This window comes from Pristiophorus japonicus, chromosome 15 (genome assembly GCF_044704955.1).
Source record: "Pristiophorus japonicus isolate sPriJap1 chromosome 15, sPriJap1.hap1, whole genome shotgun sequence".
Classification (NCBI taxonomy): Eukaryota; Metazoa; Chordata; class Chondrichthyes; family Pristiophoridae; genus Pristiophorus; species Pristiophorus japonicus.
Window position 1 is genome coordinate 115,309,628 of NC_091991.1, and position 14,139 is coordinate 115,323,766.

General features: G+C 45.3%; 1 protein-coding gene across 3 annotated transcripts in view; it reads left to right on the top strand.

Moving 5' to 3' along the window:
• The first annotated feature begins 2,772 nt into the window (after positions 1-2,772).
• rab11fip3 (RAB11 family interacting protein 3 (class II)) overlaps positions 2,773-14,139 on the top strand; it is a 108,125-nt gene continuing 96,758 nt past the window's right edge. Inside the window, exon 1 of one of the 3 annotated variants that reach the window (XM_070900857.1) lies at positions 2,773-2,855. Coding sequence is in view for 2 of the 3 variants with exons in the window: in XM_070900855.1 (XP_070756956.1) it covers positions 4,335-4,652 (318 nt within the window). In the remaining variant the exon portion in view is untranslated. Of the gene's footprint in view, positions 2,856-3,135; positions 3,274-4,276; positions 4,653-14,139 lie in introns of those variants that run through there. The other 2 variants (XM_070900856.1, XM_070900855.1) reach the window with 2 other exon arrangements.

Sequence of the window (14,139 nt, forward strand, 5' to 3'; positions counted from 1 at the left end):
TGTGGGCTCTGCAATATTTTCAGAATTGTTTTGATGTTTGTGGAGTGTCTGAAATGTTTTTGTTCGTTTGTTGAGTACTTGAAGTCCCCTCTTTTTCTGCTTTCAAATTGGTTATTTTCTACTTCGGTTATCTCACCAATCACATTTGCAGATTATATGAGTGAGCTACCATGCCTGTCCTTTCCCTGGCTAAAATCAACTGTTCTGCAAAGTCACTCTGGTGCCACATTGTGGGCAGTCAAGCTGGCTCAGTGGGTAGCACTCTAGCTCTGAGTCAGAAGGTTGTGGGTTCAAGCCCCACTCCAGAATCTGAACACATAACCTAGGCTGACACTTCAATGCAGTGCTCAGGGAATAATGCTGTGTTATCAGAGGTGCCATTTCTTGGATGAGACGTTAAACTGAGGCTCTATGTACCGATTCAGCACTATTTGAAGATGAGCTCCATGAAAAACAGATTATCCAGCTATTAATTTGCTTTTTATTTTGGATGACGTCTCGGTGAAGTGACTTGGGATATTTTTCTATGATAAAGGCGTTATTTAAATGCAAGTTGTTTGTGCAATGTTGTGCATTTACACATGGAACAGTGCACTGCAAAAGTACTCCCTTGGTTGTAGAGTAATTTGGTTGGGATTCCCTAAGGATGTGATAAGGTGAGAATAACAGACTATAGCGCTGCTCCAAGCTACCGAGAGATTCTAAACTCTCTGGCGGTGCTATTGGGAGGAAGAGAAGATCATCCTGTTCTAAGCGGAGCCAATGAGAAGAATATAAAAGCAAAATATTGCGGATGCTGGAAATCCGAAATAAAAATAGAAAATGCTGGAAATACTCAGCAGGTCAGGCAGCATCTGTGGAGAGAGAAATATCGTTAATGTATCAGGTCGATAACCTTTTATCGGAACAGGAAAAAGTTAGAGATGTAACAGGGGAAAGTGCAGACCAAGTGTAATCTCTCCTCCCCCTTCCCTAATGCCAGCTGAGTGAGTGACTGAGTGAAGGGTCGGCCAGACTCCCAGAGGTCAGTCACAGGAGGAATATTCAATGTTAACTTTCTTCCCTGCGGGGACAATAACGCTCTTGATTGATCCCTGCAGCTGATTGAAGTGTGAAGTGGAGACACTAACTTTTACCTCAGCCAAGGCAATAAAATAAGCAGAGTTAAAGAGAAAACAAAAATAAATTCTGGAAATCTGAAATAAAGACGAAACGTGCACAGCAGGTCAGTCAATGTCTGAAAGAGTTTTGGTCACAATGCTCCTCACAAAACTTGGTACAGTAATCAGGAGAATCCTTTTATAAAACTTATCAAAATAAAACAGTACAGGAGAATTAGTAGGTCTGCAGTACAGATATCTAACTGCTTTCACAAAGACGCAGCTAATACATTCAATAGCTTTTCCTGTTAAAATGCAGAAAGAGGTGTAGTGGGCTATAATCTATATAAAGGCCCTCAGTCAGGCAAACAAGGGGTGAGTCAAACATGCCTCCAAAATAAAAGGGAATGTGATGGAATGTGGATAGGAGAATCCAACAGGAAAATCAGAGTGGGTTGAGATCTGAAGCAGTTGATGTTCAGACTGGAGGGCTCCAAAGTTCAAAAATACTGAGGCAAGGTTTCGGAAGCCTGGTTGGAACCGTCTAGGGTGCCAAAGTTGGAAAGATTGGAATAGGAAGCAAGGATGAAGTGGTCCACGGGAAGATCAGGGTCATGGTTGCCGACAGAACATTGATGTTCAGCGAAGTGCTCACCTAACCTATTTTGGTCTCCCCAATATAAAGGAGACCTGTTATGATCAGATTGGAAGAGCGATGTGTAAATTGCTGTCTCTCTCGGAAAGGGTTTGGAATCTCATGGGAAGAAGCAAATGGACAGGTGTTGCATCTGATACAGTTGCTGGGGAAAGAGTAGTGGGGAGAGGGAGGGTGATATTAGGCTGAATGAGGATGTCGTCCCAGGTCGCCTGCAATTTCTGCGGTCTGGAAGAGTCCGTTTTCCATGTTTATGTAGAGTGTGTGAGGTTGCAGCCCCTGTTCCAATATTTCAAGGGGCAGCTCCTCAAATTCTGGTTGCACTTCAGTCCCACGCTCCTGATCTTTGGGTACCCTGTGCGGAGGGGAGCGGGCAGGTCGGAAGGCCTCCTCGTAGGACTGCTCCTGGGCATGGCCATGGTGGCCATTAATCGGTCCATGATGGCCATTAATCGGTCCAGGCAGCAGGCGGTCGAGGGTGTCGTTCAGCCCGACTGCCTGCCTCTCTTCCACGGTTACATTCGAACCAGGGTGTTCCTGGAGATGGATGCACGCGATGTCCACCGGTATGCTTGCGGCCTTCTGCGAGAGGTGGGCACCTGAGGGACTGGAGTGCATCATTTCAACAGGGAACAGAATTTTAATTTGATTTGATTTGATTTGAAAAAGCTTCCCTTTAATTTTCAATTGTTAATTTGTAGTTTTTGGTGCCTTCAAAAAAAGGGGGGGCACTTGACTGAAAGTTACTAAAAATAGTTGAGGATGTAGTTATAGCACAACCAATGAAAGTGAAAGATACCCCCTTTTCTCAACCAATGAGAGAAGCGGGTGGGCTATCTCTAGTCTAAACAATGAAAGAGGAGAGCACATGGACCGCCCCCTCCCAACCCGATTAACCCAATGAAAGGAGAGAAGATTGCCTGTCCTTCAGCACAGCCAACGGCAAGAGGAGAGGGTAGGCAGACAGCTCCTTTCCTCAAATAAACCACCCTCCCCAGCAAAACCAATGAGAGGAACGATTGCCTCAAGCAGCGAAAAGTGGAAGCGGGTGGCCTAACTCCTATCCTGTTCTTGACAATCACACCATCGCACTGTTACAGGTGAATGTTTGGATAACTTTTTAATCGCAGTTTGTTATGTTCTTCAGCCCAAAGATTGAGGACGGTGAATCCTTTAACTATTTGCTAATGCAGCAAGTGGCGGGGCACCTGTAAAGGGACTTTAGTGCGAGTTGGGAAATACTTTTATTTCCCCCACTCTTTCCCTACCGGAATTTGGATCAGTGTTGGTCTGTCCATCAGCTTCAGCCAAAGGTAAATGTCTGGGGGACCCCATCATCTTTGGAATTAACTCGACCAATATTCCAACCAGAGGAGTCACGCACCTCGGAGGCCCGGTACTGGGCAACTGGAAGCCCGGAGATTGGTTGCTAGAGCCAGGTGTCATCAATTGGCTTCAGTTTAACTTATCTAAATCGTTTTCAACATTTCACTGCCGGTAATACAACTGAAGATGCAGGTAAATATAGTTATAGGAACGGGGAGGCTTGGGCCACATGTCTTATGCTGACATATCTTTTTGAGGGCAGTTACACGCCGAATCCTTTACTTTGCAAGGGAGGGGCAGTGAGGCATGTTGTGATACTGCTTACGGACGTACACGTGTTATGTCCCTGTGTGATGGAGACATTTTCCTTTTTCTGTCAATGTGGGTTCTAGTTGATTTATGTGGGTTCTAGTTGATTTTGTTTTAGAAATTAGTAACAAAACCGCACACTTGCATTGGTGTATACGGTGGGATAATTACAGTGCTAGAATACAACGATGATTGTGATATCTGCACAGGATTTGTCCGTATTCACATTGAATCCACCTGGGAATCTCTTGTATGATAACAGAATCGCTCCCCATTGCATTCTTCCGTTGGTTGGAGAATGTACTCTCCCATCTCCATTGCATTCTTTGGATGGTGGGAGTCTGTCCCCATTGCATTATGTTGGACAGCGTGCGCCCCCTCCCCACTGCATTATGTTGGAGAGTGTGCGCCCCCGCGGTGCATTGTTTGGTTGGTTGGAGAACGCGCGGTGCAGTGGCCCAGCTCTGCCTACCGGCGGCGCGCGCGCTCTGCTGCCATTGGCGGGCGCGCGGTTGCTATGCAGCGTCTCCAGGGCCGCGCGGGCGCGATGAGACGGATTACGTCATCGCTGATCCGAGTGATGGCGGCGCTGAGCTGCCGGGGGAAAGAGTGAGGGGACTGGGATACAGCGAGGCCCGAGAGTGAGGGGACTGGGATACAGCGAGGCCCAAGAGTGAGGGACCGGGATACAGCGAGGCCCGAGAGTGAGGGAGCGGGAGATAGCGAGGCCCGAGAGTGAGGGAGCGGGGAGTCAACGAGGTCCGGGGGAGAGGGAGTAAGGGGCATCGGGGGAGTGAGGGAGACCGGGGCCCGGGAGCGGGGAGTGAGGGAGACCGAGGCCTGGGAGTGAGGGGCTGGGCAGAGTGAGAGCCTGCAGACCGGTGCCGGAATGGAGCGGACCGACCCCCAGTGAAGGGGAATCGGAGAAGCGCCACAAGCTGGGTATGGAGCCTGCCCCGGGGCCGGAGGGGGACGGGACCCCGGGGATAGAGTTACAGCCCCCGGGGCCGGAGGGGGACGGGACCCCGGGGATAGAGTTACAGCCCCCGGGGCCGGAGGGGGACGGGACCCCGGGGATAGAGTTACAGCCCCCGGGGCTGAAGGGGGACGGGACCCTGGGGATTGAGTTACAGCCCCCGGGGATAGAGCCGGGGGAGTGCGAGAGGCTGCGGGTGGTGTTCGACATGTTTGACCCGACCGGGGAAGGACTGATTCGGCTGGAGGATTTCTGCCAGATCGCCAGCAGCTACGGAGCGGACCAGGTAGGAGAGCAGCAGCAGAGTGATCCGCATTTAACTCTGCCCGGGAGCGGTGCCGCCCCCTCACTGGGCCTGGCCGGGAGGGGTGTAGTCCCCGCTGGGGCAGTAAATGTTTCTGTCCCACTGGGGTAATGCTCAGGCGATTCTTTGAATGGCCCTGTGAAACACACCAATTAAACCCGACTGTGGATTCGAGGGATGCTCGGGCCGGGGCCCAGTTCTTGGTACCTGGGCTGCTGTCTGAGGCTGGGCCGGGTTTGGTCTGATTAGGGTTTTATTTTGGGGGAAAAGGCTACATTGAAATAAGCCCCTTTTAGAAAACGCGTTCGATGCAAATTGGTGTCTGCTGATCTTGCTCGCCAAAGAGGTCCAGCCAGATCTCCGAGCCTTCATGATTTAAGAGCCATGCAGTGCATGCAGTGGAATTTAATCTATTGGGTTATTCTTCCTGCCTGTCGAGGAAAACTTTTTTTTTAAATTAATGAAACATCTATTGGAGAGTGAAATGATAATGGATCTTGGCTCCTGACTTTAGTTTTGTGCACCCATCCTGCATCTGCTGTATGACTATCATCACTTAAATGTGGTCAATACCTAGAGATGCGTTCGATATTATGAGGAGCGGGAGAAAGGTGTTGGGTTATTGTCTTTGTCACACAGGAGCTATGGTAGAATAAAGTTCCAGCCCCAGCTCCAACTGGAAAGGGGATAGCTTCAGTGAGATTGGACTATTTCAGCAAGGAAAAAGTAAATCCTAAAACTAGGAAATTCAAATTGCACCGGTTTAGACAAAATCTGAAACAGATTCTGAGGAGCAGCATACCATGTCTGGCTTCAATTTAACATGACGGGTGCAGTGTGTTTGGGACACAAATTACTCCCATCAATATTGAGCTGTAAAAGGTGAGGCACCCGTGTTTTGCTATACTTATAGCGGGTCACTCGGATTTCGATTTATATCTGTTCCAATTTTGCACAAAGGAGTCTCCTTACCTTGGAGGGCAGAGTGCCTGATAGCTCACGTACCTCAATTTCTTCAGTGCAATTTTGTATTTGAAAGGTTGACACAAGAAATTGTTTCTGGGGAACCCACCTTTTTAGATTTTATCTCTAGATTTTGCCTTGTTACACAAGATATCTGTCATGATGATGTGTCTCTTCACTCCATACCCTCCCCTCCACTTGGTGTTAAGCACACAGAGCTCTGCAAGGGAATGAGACATGTTGACTGAGAGATCTCCTGTTTATATCATTCTTGGTGTCAGTTGAAATTTCTTGTGGGCTTGTTTTTTTGAAGATGGTCTCCCTGCTTGAAACTCGAGCTTGATAGTAGGGGCCAATGCTCTGAAAGTGTCAGTCAGCAGAGTGAGATTTAATGGTGAAGCTTGTATGAATCTGCTAAGCACATTTCTCAAATACCATTGTCTCATGATGTTAGCTGGCTCCTGGTTGATCTTGCTGGCCTGAAACAGTGCATCAGGGTGTTACTGAGCTATTGTATTGCTGTGGGTGGCAGCAGAACTTCGCACATTTATTTAAAAAAAAATGGAAGACCAGAGTTTGTGTGTCCCTGTCGTTGAGTAAAGATTTGTTGAATGTTGGGTACATTGTTAGTGGTTGGACAAATTGTTCAAAAAGTTAGTTCTCATTTTCTATTCTTGAAAATGTACTTTTCTTACCATCACTTCACATTCAAACTCGGAGACAGAAATAATTGGAGAAACCAGTCCCCAAGAGTAGTACGGAATCTGGAGCTACCTTCATTGATTAAACATTTATGGATGATATTACAATCCAGACAAAGGTACGGACTCAGCCACCTTCCATTCTTCTGGTACCTCCAATCTGGCCTTAAAGCCAGGGGCAGGCTTTCTGATATAGCCAAACATGGAGGGAAAAGATTAACGAGCAAGTTCTTTGAAAATAAATTTACTGTCCGTTTTAGTAGCACCTTGTTAATCATCACCAAAGGAAACATAGAAACATAGAAAATAGGTGCAGGAGCAGGCCATTCAGCCCTTCGAGCCTGCACCGCCATTCAATGAGTTCATGGCTGAACATGCAAGTTCAGTACCCCATTCCTGCTTTCTCGCCATACCCCTTGATCCCCCTAGTAGTAAGGACTACATCTAACTCCTTTTTGAATATATTTAGTGAATTGGCCTCAACAACTTTCTGTGGTAGAGAATTCCACAGGTTCACCACTCTCTGGGTGAAGAAGTTTCTCCTCATCTCGGTCCTAAATGGCTTACCCCTTATCCTTAGACTGTGACCCCTGGTTCTGGACTTCCCCAACATTGGGAACATTCTTCCTGCATCTAACCTGTCTAAACCCATCAGAATTTTAAATGTTTCTATGAGATCCCCTCTCATTCTTCTGAACTCCAGTGAATACAAGCCCAGTTGATCCAGTCTTTCTTGATATGTCAGTCCCGCCATCCTGGGAATCAGTCCGGTTAACCTTCGCTGCACTCCCTCAATAGCAAGAATGTCCTTCCTCAAGTTAGGAGACCAAAACTGTACACAATACTCCAGGTGTGGCCTCACCAAGGCCCTGTGCAACTGTAGTAACACCTCCCTGCCCTTGTACTCAAATCCCCTTGCTATGAAGGCCAACATGCCATTTGCTTTCTTAACCACCTGCTGTACCTGCATGCTGACCTTCAATGACTGATGTACCATGACACCCAGGTCTCGTTGCACCTCCCCTTTTCCTAATCTGTCACCATTCAGATAAGTCTGTCTCTCTGTTGTTACCACCAAAGTGGATAACCATTTATCCACATTATACTTCATCTGCCATGCATTTGCCATGTCATTTGTTTGCTGAATCCTAGTTGAGAGTTGGGTCTCCCTGGCTTAAAGTTACGGCTTGCAAGCTGTGTGGATACAGGAAAATCCCTCACATATGCACTCTGTCCAAATGGCTGCTGTATGTGTGCATTCCCGTTGTACATAAACTGGTTGTAATATCAGTTCTCCTTCATATAGATCCAATTAATAAACTTGTACATCAAATTTAAAGTAATCCCATATTACAAATATAAATCCATCTTTGGAGTATCTGTGGGAAAGCTGTAAAACTGATATTAGAAACTTTAGTGACATCTGGCTGCTTATAATTGGCATTCTCAGCAATGGCTTGCGAGAGAGTTTGTGACCTAGTACTATTTTTGCTGTTTGCTTTCCTCAGTAAAGCTTTGTCATTCTGAAAGGTGCTGCCTGAAGGAGCAGTTAATCATTGTGTTTTATTCTTTTTTATCTCGACTTTTTTTCCTTATCTTACAAGAGCTGGAAGAGGTTGGAGAGACAGGGAGGAGTGAAACCTGGCAGGTTCTTTACACAATGAGAATTTAAAAATTGTGCCATTGGTGGACCGGGAGAGAATGTAGATCAGCGAGCACAGAGATGATGGGAAATGTTTCCTATTAATTTTTTTTTTGTGTGCATGCTCCCTTTAAGTGGCTGTGCAGCCCATTCAAATTTTCCCCATTTAATAGCCGGTGAGCGGTCTGTGCGGGAACTCCAGAGCGCTGCCTGGCTGCACTGCTTAGCAGGAAACTTGATGGATGAACGGGACTTGGTGCGGGTTAGGATATGGGCGGCAATCTTGGACGAGCTCAAGTTTATGAAGGGTGGAAGATGGGAGGTCAGCCAGGAGATCATTGGAACATAAGAACATAAGAATTAGGAACAGAAGTAGGCCATCTAGCCCCTCGAGCCTGCTCCGCCATTCAACAAGATCATGGCTGATCTGGCCGTGGACTCAGCTCTACTTACCCGCCCACTCCTCGTAACCCTTAATTCCCTTATTGGTTAAAAATCTATCTATCTGTGATTTGAATACATTCAATGAGCTAGCCTCAACTGCTTCCTTGGGCAGAGAATTCCACAAATTCACAACCCTTTGGGAGAAGAAATTCCTTCTTAACTCGGTTTTAAATTGGCTCCCCCGTATTTTGAGGCTGTGCCCCCTAGTTCTAGTCTCCCCGACCAGTGGAAACAACCTCTCTGCCTCTATCTTGTCTATTCCTTTCATTATTTTAAATGTTTCTATAAGATCACCCCTCATCCTTCTGAACTCCGAGTAAAGACCCAGTCTACTCAATAGTCAAGTCTGTCGGTAATAAAAGTATGAAGTAAAAGAAGGTTTTAGCGTTGGGGCAGAAATGGGCGATGATATGGAGGTGGAAGTAGGGCAGTCTTTGTGGTGGATAGGATATGCGGTCGGAATCTAAGCTTGGGGTCAGGTAGGAAGCCAAGGATACGAACAGTCTGGTTCAGTCTGAGATAGTGGCCACATCAAAGATTGCAGACTGGTCGAGAAGAATGAAGAGGGTCAGTGCACTACAGTCACAGAGGAGGTAATTTGTGACTTTGATTAGGGTCTTTTGTACTGTGGGGGGACGGTAACCAGATTGGAAATGTTCAAACATGGTGTTGTGGGAAATATGAACAGAGATTTGGGAGGCAACAAGATGTTCAAGGACTTCTTATTCCTTTTTCAAATGATACTGTATAACAATGTTTTTGGCATTTAACAATAATCCCTACTGAGAAATTTATCTTCGATACAATATGTATCTGTTGTAAGCATGCAGGAATTTGGAGGACAAAGAGGAAATGGCTTCCTCTAAGCATGCCCCACCCCATAGATATAAATACTGAATGTCTGACTATGGTAACCTATACAAAGTTTAATTCTCAGAATAGGGCATAACAGCCCTTGTATTATCGATACTCTAATCCAGGTACCAGTCTGTCTGAAATGGTTTATCTGTAAAACACAAGGAAAAATTCTGATTATAGGTACTTCCTTGAGTAGGAACATCATTACCATTGCATAGGGCTCAGCGAAAGGTCTGTGTTCATTGTTGCAAAGCAGTTTAACGGGAAGCCTTTCCAACAAGATGAGATAAAGGAGTGGCCTTTGCTACTTTCAATCTAATCCATGCAATAAGTTCCTGAGTCGGCACGGTGAAGAGTTGGAATGTGTCAAAGAACATAGAAGATAAACGGTTGGGGAAACCTGTTGCAGCAGCTGGTGAGATGATGTCAGTCCAATCTGGACCCCCCTTAACCCTCTTTCCCCAACTCCACCCCCAAAAAAACAGCCACAATGGTTAGGAGAAATAGTGATGGGATATCAACTGTATAGCTAATTCAGGGATAATTGGAGTTCAGCTTTTCAACCAAGAGTAGAATGGAGGTTAAGATTGTCTTCACTGCTGGATATTGACATGGTGATGCTTGATATCAATTGTGTGAGCCAGATTGAAAGAATAATTGTACCAACATATCTTGTCTGCTGATTGGCGTGTTCTGGTATTTCCTACAGAAATGGGCTATGGATAAAGTTGAGACTCGAGTTTGCTCAGTTCACCTGATAACCAGGGATAGTGCCCAAGTGTTCCATAAAGGAAGGTTCACTGAAAGGTAGCCAGAGTCGGGAGTATATCATTCAAACACCCTGTAGGTGAAAATCTGGTTACTTGGGCCTTGTCAGAGACTACGCCACATCAAGTGACAGAGGCACTGGCCCCATTTAAAAAAAAAAATTAGACTGTTGGAAGTAATTCCTCAATCTGATTCAAAGATGGTCCATTCATTAAACTACCGAAAAGCTTTAAACTCTGAATATGTAAAATATCATTTTTCAAATTTTTGAAATCTCACTGAGCTGTTGCACTGATGTCATGAGTTGAATGACTGGCTGTTGCCATGGTCTTGGACTTGTGACATCATTCAGAGGACTAGTTTGTACTGAATAGGAGCTGCTGTCATTGTGGCAGCCGTGAAGATGTTGGTTATGGGTTTTGGTGGGGGATCTGGATGCTATATGAAATTCTTCAACTACGAACTTGAAGAGCAATGTAGAAATGCCTGCCTTGCATTTTGTTGACTTTATTGTGAATTGCTGCATATTTGGTGTAAGTTTTGGAGCTATTTGATTTATACCGTAAGTATTTTTGAAAAGTCAACTAGAAAGTCTAAAATGAAATGCTTTGTAATAGAAGTACTCCAGCGTGCTGGAAGGGCTCTGGGGGCAGCTGTCCACCGCCAGCCAATGTGGCTTCATCCAGACCTCTGCTGCATTGGCCCATAATCACCAAGGGTTCGGCGAGAGCTGATGTTGCAGCAGTGATCAGCTGTTTTAGTGCTTGTTGGTTGCCAGCGTGTGCTGTTTTCCTGGTGTTGGGCAGTCCCAGTTGGCTCCGAAGGTACAGTCCCCATTAAAACAAATGCAGTTGATCATGGATGCAGATGACCTCTCCTGGATAGCAAGTGGCCTAAAATCGAGGATGCAATTGGAGAAAGGGTTCTTGCTAAACTTTGCCCCTTTTTGGAGTATCTTTATCCTACATTGTTCCTTTCTTGTATCGAGAGCCATTGAAAAGTAAGGAGCCAGATAATCAGAAATCAAACGGGGCCTTCCAGTAAGCCAGATGGCCATTTAGTAATCAATTTCTTGCAAAAAGGTGTTGCTGTAATCATGTCACTGTAATAAATAGAACGTGGGAGAGAAAGGCAGGATATCTGAGGTAATACGCTGCTTTGTGTGTTCAGCTTAAGCTGTGGGCAGCCAAGATTCCACTTCCTTCTGACATAAACATGCTTTCAGTGGGAGCAGGGGAAGAGATTAAATATTACAAAACTGGAGATCCAACCTCTGAATATTCTTAAAGCCACTCGAAGGGTCACCTATGCTGTTGCCCCTGGTAACGGGTGATGAGCTGTCTTATGACAGGCGTGTTGTACTATTTATGCACTACGTATTATTCGGCTGCTGAGGTGGAGCTGTGTTTAAGTTGATCTGTGCCTTGCTTTAGGTAAACACAAGTGGCGATCAATCTACGTTTTAATTCCTGTTCAGAAGTTTGCACATGGAAAGGTTTATGTAAATTTGTGCCCCAAGTCAAGTGGGGTAAAACAGCATGAAAAGGAATGCCTTTTGTCTCTGTATATCTATAAATAATGAAATATTAATGGATAATGTAGTCTGCTGATGAATAAGGATACTGCTACTTTGGGAATAGACAGTAGGAAATGGGTCAGGACTGATGGGTTGTATAAAAGCACAATACCATGTGATGCCAGTATGAATGGGGTGCTGCTAAATCTCTTCTACCCCCTTCCCCCCGCCCCCCCGGGGCCCCATCTAGGGGAAGGGCACAGTATTGTGCAGGTATCCAGTGCCATTATGGGCCTGGGATGTTGGACAGGTGGTGTACACAAGTTAATGCAGTTCAAAAAAGAATTTGTTGTATGAAGTGCATTGGAGTAGTTTTAACATAAGGTTATAAATAGAGGTTTATTAGTCAGATTTACAGCTGTTTGATATGAGTGAAATGTGAACTGAACTGTTGAAATCTTGTGCTAGTTTGTGCCAAAAGAGAGATGCTTCAGCTGATAAGCTGGTGTCTGCCCCACTGCACCAAACACAGTGACAGCTTGGCACAGAAGGAGTGTGCAGTATTAGTACAGTAGAAGGGACTACTGCAGCTCCAGTCAGAGCAGCAAAACAAAAGCTGGTTACCAGATTCTCTTGCACTGTGCACTATACCAAGTATGGTCAGCTTGCAGTGCATTTTTAGTGTCAAGAGAACATAAGAACATAAGAATTAGGAACAGGAGAAGGCCATCTAGCCCCTCGAGCCTGCTCCGCCATTCAACAAGATCGTGGCTGATCTGGGTGTGGACTCATTTATAATATCTATAACTTGATGCAGGTGACTGAATGTTGCGTAGCTCAGTACAGTGCCATAGACATTCACTGCAAGTCCTCCCACAGTGAAACTTGCTGCAGATTAATTGATTGCTGCATAAAGCCTGCAGTGCTTGAGGGATGATATGCTCATTGTTACAGTGCAGGCATATTACAGCCTCAGCTTAGCTCTATAACTAGTCATAGGATTATTGCACTCTGAAAAGTATTGGCCTAATTTTAAATTTATCCATTAGCTCTATAGGCACTGGCACAGTGGCTGTCTCCTTGATTAGTCAAATAAATGCATTTGAAGTTGTCCAGCACTACCTACAGTGTGTATCTTTCACTTATTTAAAAACTCTCTTCAGCACACTTGGCAACTTAAAGGGAGGGTTTCTGTGACCATGTTTGAAATTCTGACTTGGGGAAGAGTGAGTGGGGGATGATTTCAGAACATGTGGAAATGCCGTCTAAATTTTTCTTAAAAGAAACAGTTTCTTTATCGAGAATCTGTGCTCACTGCCTTCTCATGGTTTACTTTCACAGGGTGAAGGGTTGTACAATAGGGACTTGGATAGAACGAATTCACACACATTATCTTCGAAAGCAGTCAGCCTCTCACCAATTCTACCACCTTGAGGCTTGGGGAAAATTGCTGGTTAAATTCTTTCCCCTGCCCCTATTCTTTTTGCAAAGCATACTTTTAAGGCTATAGGTACCTGGAAGATCACATTAATTTCAGCATGATGTTAAATGTTTAATATTAATGTCTGACTCTCTGGGTCTTGCTTCCAAGACCACTCCATCCTGCCACCTCGCTCCCCTTTCAAAATCCTCCCTTAAAACTCCAGCTGGGCTTTGTCTCCCTATCCCCAAATCTCTTGGCTTCTTACACTCAACCCCTACCTCTCCTCCTCTGTAAAGCACCAGGACCGTCTGCATGAGGACTGTTGTGTACAAGTAGAGGGCGTGAAATCTTGCTTCCACCTGTCCGTTCCACGAGAGAGACTTTGGGATCCGGTTCAGCTAAGTGTAGGACGAGACCATCGGTGGCGGATGTGCAGACGCACACAGTCCAAACAGTTTGAGCATTTGTTACTTGGCCACTGGCCTGCATCACAAAATGTCGGTATTTGTTTAGCACCTTTCACACTTACTTGCTTTCCAAAGCACTTTGCTTCTTGAAATGCGGTGAGCGTTGTCGGCGAATTGCATAGGAGCCTGAGATGGACAGCCGATTGCTCAGGAAGCGTGTGGTTTACACTCGAACCCTCGGCAATTCTCTGTTTATATAATGCTACCTACGCTGTTTTGTTTTTGCATTGTGCAAGGCTGGGAGTGGTTTTTTTTGAGTGAACAGTTTTAAAAAGAATCTTAAAATGGATTGTGGTGATCACCTGGGTTTAAAAATAGACGGTTGAGAGGAGTCTTTTAAGTCTAGAAGTGCTCTTTATGGGGTTCCCATCTGTACTGCTGTCTTCGCAATTCTGAAGCAACCTAGCATTAAGTGTGTGAAGTGACAGCAGGACTGGTTTGACAGGTCCTGTTTGAAGAAACTCATAACAAAAGTGTTCCCTGCTCTGAAATCTCTCAGAATATTAGATTGCACTGGGTTCTCTTCTGTTTTTTTTTGGAATTTCTTGACAATCTTGGCATAGCAACTTGTTAAAAATAATAATTCCAATTATCTAATTTTTCCTCTGCCTCTCTCCTTTCCCAAAGGCATTTGATTTCTTGCTAGAGTTGTCATCATAGACGGTCCCTTGAACGAGGATGACTTGC